Raw genomic sequence first — 18,192 nt, forward strand, 5'->3', positions numbered from 1 at the left:
TCCAGGTAGGTTTGCTCTCCCGAGATGTGCAACCTGCTCCTGTCATTTATCTCACTACACAGCTGGGACCTGGATACACCTCCTGTAAACTAGCAGAGTCAGTTTCCTTTAACCTTTATTTATTCAAGAGGGGTTTGTGTGCTTGTTCATTTTTGGCATAGCAGTTGCAGGATCAGAGTTTTACTCGTCAACTTTCCCAGCCTTGTTTTTTTATAAGCATTGTCCTCCCTGCTGCATATTTATAATTACATGAATTCACACCTGACAACCTCAATCATCTTCGGTTTACCCACTGAGGAAGGTGCTTTCTCTTTCACTTTGTGTAATCTCATATCACTGAAACTCATGTGTGACAATTTCAACTCAATGAGGGACAGTTTGCATCTGTATCCTTGCTGAGATTTTCCAGATTACTGCCTCTGTTTGTTAAATTTGTTAGATGATGATGTGCGGCAACATTTCTTATGATTAAGTAACTGTTTGCTGTGTAGGGGATGCTAGTACACTGTCTCTCTCTGTTATTCCTTCATCAGAGTGGCACATGAAGTTGGTTCTGCTCTCTTTAACAGAACTGAAAAATCATTGTGTGTCACTTCCAACTATTACTTCAAATCAGCTCATCAAAAACACAAGTTCAACCACATTGTTTTTGTATCTCACAATAATGGAGCAGCCCCGGGAAGTGAGGTGGAGGATACACTGTGATTTGAGGCTAACATTGGTTACATAAACATGAACACGAATGTGCACCTTTGAACCTTTGGCTCCAGTTAGCAGAAGGCTAAACTATTAGCAATATTTTCTCTCCATCTGTTAAACACTTCGCTGATATTGACGTTTTGTTTATTGTCAGACTCTTTTTGATAAATCTGTCTTTAATACAATTCCTTGCCATTGCCATTACAGTATGAACAGTTCATGTGCCTTACCCTGTTATGATGTAATAGTTCAAATCAAATAAGTTGTCTCTACAGTGTCAGATAGTGTTCAATGGGATTTGTAATTCTACACTGCAGTGAAAACAAAACAGACTTTGCCTTGCATCAATCACAACTACTTAACTCTACTGCAGTTTCATAGTTCTGAACTACAAGAGTAACAACAAATTACATCCAAGTAAACTTTACAAAGAACAATGGGTGCTACTGTACTGTTGTATCAGTTTTGAACTTTACCTTTGCCTCCAGCCTTGTTCAATTAGAGCTCTTCTGTTGGCCTCTGAGTGCAGCCCAGAAAGCTTTCTCCATATTTATCCTAGTCTTAAAATGTCAACTTCCCACTTTGTTGCCAGAAATAAGAAAAAGAAAGTAAAATGACATTACGATGTCTTTCAGAATTACAGTATGACAAGTATGCCTTAATGCACCTGTGTGTCTGTGTGCTGCATGTGAAATTCACAAATCACAAAGCAGATTATTCCACATACATTTATTTTAGTGCTATATCCCCACACCTGCTGTTTCTCCCAACAAGGAGTCACTGCAACATTTGAGGCCTTACAAAACAAATCAAAATGGACCTAAACGTTTACATCTGGATTCATATTAACATATAACAAATTAAAACCGACTTATAGGGATAGTTCTGATTTTTTTAAGTGGGGCCATATTTATCCATAGTCAGTGTATTACATACACTAGATGTCAGCTTCCAGATGCTTCCAGTTTGGAGAAGTGCCAATAAGAAAAGCTAAGCGATGTATTGCTGTGGATGGAGACAACAGCAAAACATATTTTAGCCACCTAAAAAAATCAATATAAGTTTAAGTGTACGCTATATTGAGAGTATACCTCTTTGCCTTTACATCAGACAGCCCGTTTCAACAGGGAAGCTGCTTAAAGTCTTAAGTTCCACATCTATGCTATCTTCAAAGCCACCACACACTGACAAAAAAGGTCTTTTTGGCTTGCTGAACACAGGAGCTGCTGGTCTACCGCTGATTCCATCAGTTAGTTAGCCTGTGTTATTGTGTGACTTTGGGGAATCCAAACTAACCTTTTTAAACACCAAAGTCACATAATAACACAAACAAACTAACTGATTGAGGCAGCAGTCGACCAGCAGCTCCTGTGTTCAGCAGTGTTAATACACTGTTTTTCTCAATGTTGTCTGGCTTTGAAGAGTGCGCTATGAAGGCTTTATTTCTCCATCACACATCTCCATCTGACAGCAAGATAAGGCCGCAAAAAATTCTAAACATAATGTACACTTAAACTGGTATTGATTTTTTTAGGTGGCTAAAATACTTTTGCTGCTGCCCCCGTCCATAGCAGTGCATTTGTCTTTACTGGTGGTACTACAGCCTATGTCTCCAAAGTGGTAAAGTGCTGACCACCATCTACTGTAGGTAATACATTTACTGTGGATGAGCACCTCATACAGGCCCACTTCAAAAGATCTGAAGTATCCCTTTAAATGTTTACATCTGGATTCACATTCAAATAAAACAAATCAAAATGGACTTAATATTCACATCTGGATTTACATTCAAATAAAAAGAAAATAAAAGTGACTTGAATTTTACATCTGGATTTAACAAAGTATCAGTAAAGGCTTTATTCAGGTAGGCTGGACTCGATATGAAGTTACATCCCCACCCATGATGCTCTGCTTCATACTCATACCTGATCCTGGATGGTGTCTGAATGTAGATCAGACAGCATACACTTGGGAGGTGGAGGAATATTTTAAATGTGTGGTGCAGTAACAGTTTATATATCTTTGTGTTTTGTCTATTTAACTTGATCTGAGAGATGTATTGACATTATGATAGGAGACTTGACATGTCTGAGTACACGATGTCACAATTCTGTGTTAAAGCATTACTGCAGTACAAAACAGCGATGCACTTGTGATTTCTTGTGACTTTTTGAACTGTCATCAATCCATAGTTTAGCTCAAATATGCAAAAGCAGTAACAATCTTACCCAAAATAGCAGTGTTTTCTTGTTGTTTATTTTGTTTCTGTTGTTATAATTCCCTCCTTTTGTTTTTTTTTTCAAACGCCTTTTCACTATACATAAAATATCAGAATTCCCTCTCTAATATCTATTTCATACTGCTGTGAAAATATCAACAAATTTCTCTTTCAAACAGCTGTGTATACTCAGGTTCCTCGCCAAAAAACAAACAAAAAAAAAGAAAAATACAAGATGACATTTGAACATATCATGAGAATGTTACATATTAGCTTCGCCAAACACTTATTCTTTTCTGAATAGAGCTTTAACGCATCATAATGCAACTCAGTGCAACCTCCGTGAGCTGTTCGTTGTGGTCACCACTGCTAACAGCTAATGCTAACTAGCTCTCCTCCTGCTAATTTTAACAAGGATTTGTTGTTTACAGTGTAGCAGGGTACGTCCCAGGAACAGGAAAACATCAGCCACTGCCATCAGTGAATGCTAATAGGTGGTCAACAAGTGGAATATCTGGCGATACCGATGTTTGGCCAGTGAATCGATGCATCCCTACTTGTATGTTTAATTCTTTGAAATATTGGCCACTTTTTTTTTTTTTTAACAAACCCACAGTAAACCTGCCAGAATGACAGAACTCTCTCTGAAAAGCTGTCACATTGTTTTGCATCCCAGCCCAGAAGAAAACAAAGCTGATACTGCTGAGAATGTGTAACAGTGCAAAGAAAAAAACCACACACACAAAGGCAGCAATACCAGCCTGACTCTCCCAGTGGAGATGCAGCCTTGATGCCTCTCTCAAGTCTCTCACTATCAAGTCAATACAACCACTGTCCTAATGAGCAGGAGGAAAAGTGTCTGGGAAAGTGTTGCTCCCACAGACGACATGAGGAGAAGCGCTACTCCTTATATCCTAATCATGACCTGAGCTGTGCAGCTGCTTAACTAGAATGCACGTCAGAACCGATGATGATGAAACCACTCCCAGGTTCGCTTTTAACAGAGTAAACCCCAAGTGCTGCCAGATGGTTTCACAGATCAAAGCTATCGATATTTATAATAAAAAAAGAGTGAAGTATCAAAAATCTATGTGCATATAGAAAGCAAAAGAAGTGCTTAAAAGTAAATGTGAAGGGGAATGTCTAAAAAGTGAGTTTAAAGTAATTGATTCTGACAGTTTTTGGCTGATCTCGGAGCTCAAGCCAATAAAACGAAAGATCCAAATTGAAGAGAAATGACAGACAAGAAGAGAGTTGAAGGTTATATGAGAATGAGGGCAGCTAGGGACAGAAACAAAGTTGTCCAGCACGAAACTTTGAAACTCAAAGAGGATGGTAATAAAAACAGTTACCCTAATTTGTAAAATTATATTTGCTATAGATATCAGTACTCGATCAGTGCCTCTCTTTCTCTCGCATCTATCAACATCCTGAAATGTCTTTGGTTTTGTTGCGTCGTTGGAACCGTGTGTCGGCGGGATCAAAACCCTGTTCATCTGCTCCGAACAGAGCCCATCTGGGAGTCTTGGCCATGTAGTCCAAGGCTGAGAAGCTCTGCTTTCCCCCACTCTCCTCAAAAGCCTGGACCAGCTCCTGGAATCGCTCGTAGTCGATCCATGTCCACCACTCACCATCCACCTTGAACTGAGATCATGCAAAAAGAAGGGAGAAAGAAACAAGGGTGGTAGATGAGCGAGCAGCAGCTATCAAAGCGGTGTTTGCAGTTGTATGTATGTTTAAACCTGCAGGATTCTGGCAGCCACTCATTAAGACTTTTTACGACATCTGTTATGATATCTGGAAAAATCTGGTTTTAAAACCAGAATTACCACCCCGCGGTTGTATACCTCGGTGCACCAGTCAATTTCTCTTACAGTTTACGTCCAGGTCTGTGAAAACATGGATGCTTTACATACATCTTCCCCACTGGCAACACAGAAGATCTATACAGTCAGCACAGTTACATGATTAGTGGCACCAATTCAGTATCTGACCAAATGTTTCGCCTTCTGTTCCTGAGATATGACGTTGAGTAATGGCCAGAAAAGTGTTTTAAGCAGAGCATTATGATGTCACAGTGAAGTTAACCTTTGGACTTCTGGATATAAAATGTCATCACATCATCATTATATCTTAATAGACATTTGTGTGAAGTTTTGTCATAATTATTCTAGGAATTCTTGAGTTATGGCCAAAAGCATGTTTTATGAAGTCACACTGACCATGATCTTTAACCTTCAACCATCAAATTCTAATCAGCTTATTCTTCAGTCAAAGTGGATGTTCGTGTCAAATTTGAAGAAATTCCATTGAGGTCTTCTTGAGATATTGCGTTCATGAGAATGGGATAGATGCAAGGTCACAGTGACTTTGACCTTTGTCCCCTAAAACCTAATCAGTTCATAGTTGAGTCCAAGTTAACAAATACAGATGAGAGCGCAGCCCAAACCTGACAGCCTTTCTGATTTTTAAGTCCGAACCCGACCCGATCCCGATGCAGTTTGTTACCTGACATAGTTACTGTTATGGACAGTGTGTAAATGACCATCAATAAACTGCAGTTACGCACAGTCAAACACGCCGCTGCCCAGCACAGCAAACACACTCAGTTGGAGCGGAACTTGTGTTGCGCTCTGACTCGTCGGGCTCTGGTCGGGTATCCACACTCTGATACAGACTACCGCTTCCTGCTGGCATGGAGAGTTATTTCCTTTTACGTAAGCGCAGAACGTACGTGCTAGTTGGCTGTTGGGTACAGTCTTTTCAGTGTGTTCAAGTGCAACTTTTTGATGGAGACAAAGGTGACGTGAGGCATCAGTTGGCCTTCATTTCCACTAGTTCTTTGCTGTCGGTTTGGTGTGTCTGGGCCTTAGCAGCAAATAAACCTAACAAATTACATTTTGGCATCTGTGATGCTCTAATCAGAGAGCAGCATCATTACCTCCATCTAATTACATGTACTCATCTGTTGTTGCATGGTGGGAAAATTAGATCTCTTAAACTGTCTCCGGAACATCATGATCATTTCACAGCCTGAAATTTAGATTATTCAATTTGCAAATGTTTGAATGGTCCTGCACATAAACTGTCAATCAAAATCTACAGAATATCAAATGTTCAAATAAAACCAAATTTATCTATATAGCATGTTTAAAAAGTACCAGAGTTGACCAAAGTGCTGTACCAGGTGAATGGCACATAAAAAGTAGTTATAATTTAAATAACAATAACATCAATAAATAGCAGTACAAATTACAGAGCAACATTATATCTAAAAACCTTAAAAATAATAAAAGTGGAAATCTAGATTACATACATAAAAGATTACAAAATACTAAAATATTAAAACCACTAAGAGCAACCAAAGGCCATTGAAAACATGTATGTCTTATGATTTGTCTTAAAAGACTCAATATAGGAAGAACATTTGATTGAAAGCGGCGAGCTATTTCAGAGCTTTGCGGCAGCCACCATAAAGGCACGATCTCTCTTACACACAGGCCTCATCGTGGGACAGTTAAAGGACATTGTTCTGTTATCTGTACAGTACAGTTCATACAAATGGATGCAAACCCATATGCTCAGACACAGAGAGAAACAAATGGACAACCACTGAGGGAGTTAACACTTTTCCACATGGAAGCGTGTTGTGTATTGTGAATTTAAACAACAAAGAATTTAAAGATGTGATCAAAAAGACCAGCTGTGATTAAAGAGCTTGTTGCTCCACATCTGCCACTTTTTGTTAGTTTAGCTTTTCTTTAAATGGTTGCGGATTCACCAACTGCACCTCCTCCCTTCTGCTCTCATTTCTCTTTTTATCAATCACTACTTCTTGCTTCTTCACTCAACTCGCCATCCGTCTTACTAAAGAGAAAACAAGAGAGCGACAAGCTGAGAGGAGTGTGTGTGTGTGTTGATTTGTGAGAGGCACACCAAGGACCAGACAGAGAGAAAACAGCTCGAGTGCTTGACAGTGAGGGAAAAGCCTCCAACATCATTCTGCCTCTCTAATCCTGCTTGTTTTCCCAAGCCAGTGCACAGGGTGAAGAGTATGACCTCTACTTTCCCAGCATGCAGCATAGCTGTACGGCTGATACAATATCATGTTTCCTTTGTTGTCTGCAAAGGTGGGAAAGACTGACAAGAAGGCATAACATACAACCCCACTTTTCCTCTAAAGTCTGTTTATGGCAGTAAATTCTGCTCTTTAAATTGCTCCTTGATGACTTTGACTCACTCGTGGTTTTTTTTTCGATAAGCTGTGACTGGATGCAAAACTGTGATAAGTTGTCCCTGGGGACGACTGTTGTGCTTTTAGCTCTCAGCACTTAAAAGCTCTTTCGGGTTCGTGGCTGCTCTGGCCGGACCCCTGTGTGTGCACTGCAGCTCGCTTCTTTCAAATTTAAACCAAACAGCTTCTACATCTGTAATTCACACAACAGGAGGGAAAAAGGAACCAGCGTTACATCACTGACTTTCTCAGAAAAACAGCAAAATGACAGAAAATGTACTCATGAAGGAGAAACATTTATTTGCTGAGTTAAAGACTTGCCTGCTGGAGCTGATGACCCATTGAGGAAGTTACAGCATTAAGTGTTTGAGCGTTAGCCTTTAGACGCCTTGCGCCTGCCTCTGTCATTAGAGAGAAGCTACCCACTGCATTGCTAATGAGGCCTGAGAAACAGGGGGAAATGAAAGCAGCACCTATTGGGAGTTAATGTTTCTGGTAATGAGAAGGGATGATATTTGTTCAGCCGGCATCTCGGCAAACAATTTCAGTCTCCAAGCAACAAAACAAAGCTTTGCTGTCTGAGATGGGAACAAGACGGCCTGTTGTTTTTACTAACAGCATCTTTGCTGAGGATCACTGAGGACAGCTTCTTCACTTAGCACCACAGGAGGTGTCGTCATGTATGTGCACATGCCAATGAGCTGCACAGTACTTTAATACACATTCACAGAGAACTGATGGAAGACCATCATATCTTTTCTCTGTCTTCAGAAAATTAAATTGCATGCTCCTTCTACTATAGAGATCTGCTCTGTATATGAGATTCGCTCAGCCCTTATAGTGAGAAATGTACATATAAATATATTTATTTTTCTGTTTCGTGATGGCACGCCCTGTCTGTGTCTGCTGTTGTTTTCATAGAAATACACTACATACATACATACATTTTTTCTTCACACTGCAACTCAAATTATTTTTAAGCCAATGCGGTCTTCTTATATTTAAGCAGGGAGGGACACATATTTTGTGTTGCATATTGGCTTGCTAAACCCAGGGTCCCCACACATTATTGCCAATCAAGTCTTTAAAACTTCTCCACAACTTTTGTATATCTGAACTCATTTCCATAACTTAAATAGTTGAAAGTAGCTCGCCTGGACACCTCTCTGACTACAAGCAATTTACAGAATGCTCAATTCCAAATGTGAAGCAATTTGGGCATTTTGTTTCCCACACAGCTCTGAACAAGAGCTGCACTATTAAAATGAGTCCATCATCTTCAATGCACACATCACTTCAGCTGATGACAGATTGCTGGACGCAGCAAGGAACTGGTTGCGTGTGGTTGAAGTTGTCTCGCAGCTATACCTGCTTGCTGTGCAGGTAGAAGGGTAACCAGACCAATGTCAAAGGATGAAAAGCCTTAAAGGTGCTATCTAGTTGTAATTACAAGTCAGTAGAGAATTTCAGACCGCTACAATTTCCTCCACTTGGAAAAATGGCTGCAAAACTACAATAGGCAGCGGTTACAGCTAAATAAAACCAAATATCAACAACAAGGACCCTGATGCACCGAGCCCTCAGTCTGTCGCTGGGCAATGTCAGAAATCTGATTGGCAGTTCAGCTCAGCAGATGGGAAATGAAAGTGAGGAGAGCAAACAAACCACTAAAGTCAAGAAGGCATGAGATCATATTAAACTTGTTATACAAGGTAAGATTATTTCTTTAGCCATTGAGCTCTTTCACAGAAACAGTTTGTAATTGTGTTACCGTTCGCTAGTGCACGGTAAATATCCTTTGTTCTTTTACCATCAGGTTGTGTTGTTAATGTGCTAACTGGCTAACTAGCGTCTTGAATGCGCCCCGTCAGTGTTCTGGTTTCCCTCACTGAATGATGAGCAAAAACTTCCACTGCCTGTGGGTAAAGAATTATTTGCTCTCATGCAGCAGTCTTTGCAGTGTGTTCAAGTGCAGCTTTTTGGTGGAGACACGGGCGATGCAACAGTTGGTCTTTGTTGCCACTAGTTTGCTGATGCCAATTTGGTGTCTATGGGCCTTTACATAGCTGATTTGAACAATGAACATTGAGCTGTACGCTGTATCAGGTTCCACTTGTTAATTAATCATTATAAATACAGTATGTAATATGCTAAAAATGATAAAATTATATTAAGGCTTAATTTCCATTTCTGATGAAGCTAACAATGGCAGTCATATTGAATGGGAAAATGTCACCCGGTTTTTCTCATTCTACTGACAGGCCTTGAATGCAGCAAAAGTGCAGATACTGTGGGTAGTTGACATAATATGTCAGCTAGAAGAGCAACTCTGATGTAAGAAATATTAACACATTTTACAGGATGTCTGACTGCAAAAAGGCTAAACTTCACAAACACAACAAGTCTCCTGATTTGTAAGTCAACAGGTCTTTCAGAGGGATCTCTGGGAGATTTGTGACTGTGCTGTTTTCATTACAGCGTCCTCTGAGAGAAATGGGACTGAGATGGGTGAGAGAGGACGGAGAATAAAGGCGAATAAAAGATCGGGGAATGGAAGGAGAGACTCAACTCAACTCAACTCAAACTTTATTTATAAAGCACATTTAAAACAACCAAGGTTGACCAAAGTGCTGAACAGATCAATAGAAATAAACAAGCAAATACAATGAGGTACCTAATAGTACACCACAATAATAACCATAAGATACATAAAATACAATACAATAAAATAAAATACAAGAGTTATAAAATAAGATCAAAATAAGCTAAAATGTTTGGGTGTCCAGCTCAACCTGAGTTAAAAGCCTGAGAGAAGAAGTGGGTTTTAAGAAAAGACTTAAAAACCTCTAGGGTCTGGGCAGACCTAATGTGCAGGGGCAGGCTATTCCAGAGCCTAGGGGCAGCCGCCCCAAAGGCTCTGTCGCCTCTGGTCTTCAGCCTAGTCCTAGGAGTAGCCAGTAATAGCTGACTGGCTGATCTCAAGGCTCTGGAGGGAGCATGAAAGTGCAGGAGTTCGGTTAAATAAGGGGGTGCCAGCCCATTTAGGGCTTTAAAAACAATCAATAAAATCTTAAAATCAATTCTAAAACGCACTGGAAGCCAGTGGAGCGAGGCCAAGATTGGTGTGATGTGATCGTGTTTACGCTTTCCAGTGAGGAGGCGGGCTGCTGCGTTCTGGACAAGCTGTAGACGGTGTAGCAGTGACTGGTCAATACCGACATAAAGCGAGTTACAGTAGTCCAGACGTGAGGTTATAAAAGCATGGATTACCCTCTCTAGATTCTGGGGGGAGAGATAGCCCTTTACTTTAGCTAAAAGCCTGAGTTGATAAAAGCTGGTTTGTATTACTGATCTAACTTGTTTATCGAATTTAAAAGCACTGTCAAAGGTCACACCGAGATTTTTAACAGAGGAACGGATGTTAGGAGTGAAGGGGCCCAGAAAATCAGCAGAGTAATCGGAGGGGTCACATCCAAACATAATGATCTCTGTTTTATCCTCATTGAGATTTAAAAAGTTACTGTCCATCCAGGATTTGACATCTTTTAAACATTCTAGCAGTGGCTGTACAGAATCCTTGCTAATGGATTTAAGGGGCAGATAGATCTGTACATCATCTGCAAAACAGTGAAAAGGTATGTTGTGTTTCTTAAAAATCAACCCTAATGGCAGCATGTACAGCAAGAAGAGGATGGGGCCCAAAATGGAGCCTTGGGGGACACCGCAGGTGAGAGGAGCCGTAGCTGAGTTGAATTCCCCTAAGTTAACTGAGAAGCTCCGATCAGTGAGGTAGGACTGAAACCATAGAAGGGCAGTACCTGTGATACCCACCCACTGTTCCAGGCGAGACAGGAGGATCCTATGATCTACGGTATCAAAGGCTGCTGACAGGTCAAGCAGCACCAGAACAGCAGAGTTACATGAATCAACAGTTGACAAAAGATCGTTAAAAACCCTCAAAAGTGCTGTTTCAGTGCTGTGATGTGGTTTAAAGCCAGACTGGAACTTTTCATACATGTCATGGGCCACTAGGAATGATTGCAGCTGAGTAAAGACCACTTTCTCCAAAACCTTGGACAAAAATGGTAATTTGGAGATTGGTCTGTAGTTTGACAGGAGAGAGGGGTCCAGGTTTTTCTTTTTTATAAGGGGCTGCACTACAGCATGTTTGAGAGCAGCTGGAACACACCCTGAGCTAAGGCAGGTATTTATGACAGCAAGAACAGTGGACCCCACAGTACCAAAAACATCTTTGAAGAGGCGAGAGGGAATGCTGTCAGAGGGACAGTTAGTCGGCCGCAGATGCTTAACTATATCTGATAGTGAGGAGAGAGATACTGGCTCAAACTGGTCAAAGACAGCAGGTAAAGGAGGCACAGTGGGGTCAGGACCAGGGGCAGTGAGAGTGGAAGCAACTGGCCTAAGGGCAGAAATTTTTTCAATAAAAAATTTAAGAAAGCTCTCACAGAGAGTGGGCGATGGCACGACTGGAGAGTTATCGCACGGGTTTACAAGGGAGTTAAAAATGCTGAACAGAACCTGGGGCTTATGACTGTTATTGGAGACAATATTTGATATATACTCCATTTTGGCAGCTTTAACGACTCGCTGGTAGGCTGATAAACATTCACGTAAAACTTCTTTGGAGACGTGGAGCTTATCTTTTTTCCACTTCCTCTCAGAAGAAGAAGAGACGACAGAGGGGAGATGAAAGAGAGAAAATGCTGGCAGAGAAAGTAAAACTAGAGGTAGAGAAATGCCCATCAGATCCCAGGGGTTAAAAAGAAACTAATGATGATGATGTGTCAGTGCAGGGAGGATCTATCGCTTGCTGCTAAAGAGTGATCTGTCTCTCACACACACATGCACAGGCACAGCTCTGATGTCTTTTAAAGGACTACATCAAACGGTGATATCATCCAACTGGAACTAGAAGATCAGAAGACTGTGCAGTAAGCGTGCACAACCCCCCCCACACACACACACACACACACACAAAATGAGACTGATGTACTTTCCTGTGATGCATTTTAAACTCTGCTGTTACGTAAGTTAACACAAAAACTAGGAGGACCTCATCTTATACATACACTGTACGATTATTTGAGCCTGTTTAAGAAATGTTGTTATTTAAGTCCAACTCTCACTCTACGAGTAAATCCTCAGAGGGATAAAGCCAAAGCTCACAACTTATTTGCTCACACCGAGTAGCCCCTTTCACACATGGACTGCAAACCTGAAATGATCTAGGCATTACCTGGAGGACCTGTATGTCAGAATGCAAATGTTTGAATCAGTTGGATCAGACATAAAACAGACTTTATACTGCCAGCTCTCTAGAACAGAGTACATGTAACGTCTGATTGAGCCCATGTGTGACGGCAGACAGCAGGTAATTGTCCAGAGAGTTCACAGCGAGTAAGTGGGTGTGTTTGTGACATTTCTATCAAGAGGCTCCACGCAACTGGAAAAAACAAAAATCTGTGGGCGAATAAGTAGGGTCATTTACATGTTGATGGCGACGAAAATATCTAACTGGAAAGATGAGGAGATTTGGGACCTTCTGTCGGTACGCGCTGAAGCCATAATCATCAGACAAACTCAAGGAACAGCAAGAGACTCTGCTGTTTATGATCAAGTAATGAGCCATGACCGTGGTGTAATCCACATCATGTCCTGCTTCCTGCACGCTCTGCCAATGCACCACCCCTTGCCTGAACTGAACAGAGCATTTCCAGTACGTGAAAACACTTCTGACACAGACAGTCCCCTGTTGTGTGCTACATGTGTGACACAGAAACTGCGGACATTGTCTAGACCTGATTCCCTGGATGCTGTTTGGAGTTCATATGAGAAAATGGCTTATGTGTAAAATAAACAATAACACAGTCCCTTGGTACCCACGGACTGTTCTACCTACCGACAACTGTCAGAAAAGGTTGGTTTAAAAACTGCTGGTGCTGCGGCAGGTAGAAGTTTGTTTGCTAACGGAGGTATGATTCACATATGTAGAGGCATGTGCCCCCAAAAGAGCTTAAAAGTCAAATTTGCACAAGATGGAACAGTCCAATTTTGATTCCCCCCATTCTCAGTCACCTCTCGCTCATGTACAGACACACACGGAAGTGAGCAGTTAGCTGTACCAACAAACTAGCTGGGTATCGGCTAAACTGTACCATTGATTGAGGGGGAAAAAAACAGTGATCTTGGGAGACTTGTGGTTCTGCTTCAACTGTGTGAGATCGTGACGACGGCCAACCAAAATTTCTGACATGTCAGAAATTCATCTGAACGTCTGATCGGGAGAAGCTATGCAGTCTGCGCTCACCTTTGTACACTGCATGGCCAATGGCACCCAACAAAGCTGATATTCAGTCTGGCTCTAAAATGAGTCGTGCAGCTCAAAAATGGGGTCAGAAACATTTAAACTGTACAGTGTATGCAGTGTATAATGAAGTTGTAAAATATAAAAAGAAAGCCAACAGTATCTGTGTTAGCCACAATAATCAGGGTGATCAAAATCTAAAGATAATCAATTTTATGTTTAATTCTGCAGCAAGTGATTTTGTCACTAAGTTTTCCATCATTTTATCCATATATCTCTCCCACATTATAATTTATTTCTAATTAATTTTACTGTCATTTTACAGTAATAACCTTGAAACATTTTCTCCCTGAACAGTTTTTAACAATGTCTGTACATAAGCAAACTTGTTTATGTGCATGTGCTGTCACATAAAGAAACACACACACACACACACACACACACACACACACACACACACACACACACACACACACACAGTGGGGAGGGTGTATATTGTGTGTGAGTCTGACGCCCCTCTGCTCTGGTTTTTCATAAAAAAGCCTTTGTGGTTACTAAAAAGCCTCAAAAGACGAAGTGAGTGCAAAATGCTGTTCATTCTCCTCATGGAGGCTCCGCCAGAGCTATTAGTTAACAGGCAGATGGGGCCGGCTTCAGAGCATCAGGCACTAATACTGCGACCTGCGTGACTGAGAGCAGGAAGGGGAAAGATATGAAGAAAATGTGTGTGAGAGTGTGTATATTATAAAATACTAACAGTTGTAGGCGAGGAGGTGCAAATGAATAAAGGTGTGTAAAGCAGTTTTCTACACTCATTTTTGTCTTAGGCAAGTGTGTGTGTGTGTGTGTGTGTGTGTGTGTGTGAACACCAAAAAGGTAATGGTAGCCAGGGGGGGGGGGCCTGGTTTGTACTAATTTTTAATGCCTTAATCGTTATCATTCAAATGTCGCCACGTCTGGATTTCTGTGATTCCCTGTATCTGGGGCTCAGCCAAAAGGTCATTTCCTGCCTCCAGCTCATTCAAAACTCAGCTGCCGGACTTTTAACAACTTCCAAGAGACAAGACCACGTCATCATCACACAATAGGACTGTCTTTACAAAAGGAAACTGGGCTTTTTCTGTTTGAGCCCTGCAGCAGTGGAACTCCTTACCTGAGGACATTTGGTTAGCAAACTCACTTTCTTCCTTTCAAACACTCCTCAAAACACACTTTTACAGGACGGCTTTTCCAGTTAATCTGTTGTTGGTCTAGTTTCTATCCCTCTTTTATCAACTGTATTAATTTTGATATTTTTATATTATACAATGGTCACATCTTGTCTTAGCCTTTGTTCAGTGTTTTTATTTGTTTTCATTTATGTTATTACTGTTTTTGTCTTAATTGTGTGTACCATTTGATCTTGTCCTGTAAAGCACTGTGTGTTTTGAAAAGTGCGATACAAATAAGTTTAATATTATAATTAATTATTGTATAATTTAAGGGTAACTGTGCTTAAGTATTTCCACTTTCTGCTACTTCTGCTCTTTTTACTGCACTACATTTATGTCACAGCTTTGTCAACAAGTTACTTTTCAGATCTATTTTATGCAGAAAATGTATAATCAGTTAAAATGAAATGTTATCTCTACATTTTAAATAATTTTAAAAAACGTCCATCTTAAGTAAAATGTTCTTTCCTCTATCGCCTACTGCATCGTCATATCAGTGCAAAGTCCACACACGAGAGATCTATTTTCACTCCAGCTCAAAAAATCACTGTATCAGCCACCATATAAGTTATCAGTGAATTAAAAAAATAAACATTTATCTATTTTTGTTTTGTTTTTGTTATCAAAATATCCAGATTTCTTCAACAACTATGGCTCTGTCCCAGCCATCATATGACGCCTGTCCGGTCCTGTTGTAACGAGATCTTGAATAACAGAGGCAGGACTGTACTGAACTGTGGCTTCTTGTGAAGTTTTGTTCCTCAGAAAAGTAACTTGAGCATCATTTTATGTGAAAACATAAAATAAGCATTTCACTGTGCAGCGGAAAACTTGTGAAATAAACAATAAACATTATGTGCCTTCTTTCTCTCTCCTGTTATCCCTGCAGACGCTGGGGGCCCCAGAAAGAGAACACAGACACCACAGAGGTAAATAAATCTGTAACACGTCCAATGAAAACAAAGCTCCAGTAAATAAAAACAAAGGAGGATAAGGAGTTTGGGTGCTTAAATAAACTGTGATTACACATCTAGCACACTGTTTATGTGTGTGATAGAGAGGTGTGGGCGCCTGGTTGGCTGGCTTGAGTTTCTACTCTATCAGTGAGAGCCAAGATGGCAATTAATCATCATTCATTAATTATTGACGGACAGTTGCCTTGGCAGAACCCACAACTGACTGATACTTTCTGGGGCGGGTGAGCCTCCGTCAGGATAAACCACACTGATAGTTGCATATTTTGAAAAGGAAGGCAGACTAAATTATATAAATAATAGAACAAGACTAAATCAAAACACCGATTCAGAAACCAGGAACCTGCAGTGATTTTCTGAGCTGTCTGGAAAGCTACTTTGAGAGAAAATGGAGATGAAGGATGCGTGTGTTTGTGTCTCAAAGGAGCTGCTGCAGAATCACAACGGATGCAAAGTGGCTCACCAGGTACACATTATTCATTATTATGTGTGAAGGGATGCTAATGCGGTATCCACTGACTGGGTCTGCAGATAATGCTGATAACTCAGAAATGCTAATATACAAAAACAGCCGGTAAGCTGCATCTAATGCTGCAAATATCCAGTAGACTGTTGCACCTGCACTTAAATTAGAGTGTACAGTCTGTAACTCTTAACACTGAGACGATTTTTGATTAGTGTGATTACTGTGTGATTTCTGGCTCATCTTAAAAGGTAGAGAAGGTAAACAGACCACTAGCCTATATATTAGCCCTGAAAGTATAAATGTAGCCCTCTATGGCCAATAATCTATTTCTTGCGCCTGACTTAATGATTTAGTAGCAAACTTACTTGACAGCAAGCAAAAATCTAGAGCAAAGTGTGAGTATTACTTTAGAATTTGTCTTTAGCAAAAGATCAGAGTTCTCAATCTCAGCCCGAACCTGACGGATCCCAATAAGCCTGACAGGTCGGACCAGGTTTGGCCGGAAAATGTGCACTAATTTATTGGGTTGGGCAGGGCTCAGGCTGTGGGAGAATTGTTATTTTTTTTAACAATAAATAAATAAATAAAAAATATTAGAAAGTGAGCACTCTGCGCTTCATATATTTAGTTATTATTATCTAAAATGTGATATATATTATAGATATTATATACTGATTGATTGACCGAACAGCTCCTAAACCGCTTCATCCATTTCAGCACTGGACAGCAGCTCCTCTCCTCCTTCTGGCCCTGCAGGCAGGGAGAGAAGGAGAGGGAGCAACCAGGCTGTGTCCTGGCTCTCTGTCCTTCCTCCCAGCCGGAGCAGGGAGCTTTTCTGGCGGGGAAATATAATGTGTAGAGTCAGCGATCCACTGAGCTGGTCCATTTTCCGCTGGAGACACGCATCGCTTGCGCCGCCACACAGTGGTTTGCTCCGGGCATTAGAAACTGACTAGTGCTTTTTGGTGGGGTCGGGCTTGGTCTCAGTAATTTATGTGATGATCTCATACAGGCTGGGTTTGGGCTTCAACTCACACGGGTCAGTTTGGTTCAGGTTGTAATTTTTTCAGCCTGTTGAGATGCTAAAAGAGATGCACATGGCAGTGGAGATTATCTGTCCAGTTGCCTTTATCCCCAATACTGTAGGTAAGCCAATGTACATGGTATGATAACCATCAATATTCATACGGTATATGGTTTTTACATATACCGTTGAGGTTTTGGTATTATAGGCCGTCAAAAAAATGGCATGAGGGTGCGAAGAAGGACTAAAGCAAAAGCCAAATATGGCTATATCAGCAGCTATTGCTGGTACTTTTGAGCAGAAAAGTGTGGATGCGGGAGAGGAGTCCGGAGTGGTTGAGTTGCAATTTGCAAGGTTTCACAGAGGAACAGTTAGTCCAGACCTTAGGATGTCCAGGGCTACATTCCAATATCTCTGTCAGCACCTCATGCAAGCTGTCCCGGTCAGAAAGCGTCTGGCAGTCGGGCTCTATTGGTAGGTGACTGGGGTAGCCTACCACAGCAGTGGTACGGCTACAGCAGCCTTCTGTTAAGTAGGACTTGTAAAAAATATATCTGTATGGGAAAAACACGCGGGACTTGCAATGTGACCATGCTGATGGCAGTTGCATGGCCAGTGATTAGATTTCTATCAGATTTAGGACCACGTATGAAAGTAGCCCAGGTCTGACTGAAAAATTTCTGATTTCTGTGTTCTCACTGGTCTGAAAAAATCAGATCTGTGTCACATTAAGAATAAATAAATGGGCCGAATTTGCTTGTGATGGGAACAAGTCTATGTTTATTTGGTTCAGGCTGCAGATATGGTATGTTAAATTATGTATGAGTGAGTTCCTACCTTGGTGTGTGCAATGAGCAAACAGTTGGAGTGCTCGTGTTCGCAGGCGATCTCATACTGAGGCAACATGTCAGCCAGCTGCTGGACGAAGGCGACCACTTCTTGGTGCCAGGGCACGTTAGCCATGGTCAGACTGCTGGCAGAGCTTTCCCCACAGTACGTCACTCCCTGCACACACAAAAGCACACAATCAGAAACACACAC

At 41.1% G+C, this 18,192-nt stretch overlaps 1 protein-coding gene across 1 annotated transcript in view; it reads right to left on the reverse strand.

Annotated features, from left to right (window-relative positions):
• Positions 1-1,420: 1,420 nt before the first annotated feature.
• Positions 1,421-18,192, reverse strand: part of tyw1 (tRNA-yW synthesizing protein 1 homolog (S. cerevisiae)) — a 94,123-nt gene continuing 77,351 nt past the window's right edge. Inside the window, exons 15-16 of the mRNA XM_050066591.1 lie at positions 17,989-18,156; positions 1,421-4,561 (exon numbers count right to left, since the gene is read on the reverse strand). Coding sequence (XP_049922548.1) covers positions 4,340-4,561; positions 17,989-18,156 — 390 coding nt within the window. The 3' untranslated portion in view covers positions 1,421-4,339. The remainder of the gene's footprint in view (positions 4,562-17,988; positions 18,157-18,192) is intronic.

The sequence above is a fragment of the Epinephelus moara genome, chromosome 2 (assembly GCF_006386435.1).
Source record: "Epinephelus moara isolate mb chromosome 2, YSFRI_EMoa_1.0, whole genome shotgun sequence".
Lineage (NCBI taxonomy): Eukaryota > Metazoa > Chordata > Actinopteri > Perciformes > Serranidae > Epinephelus > Epinephelus moara.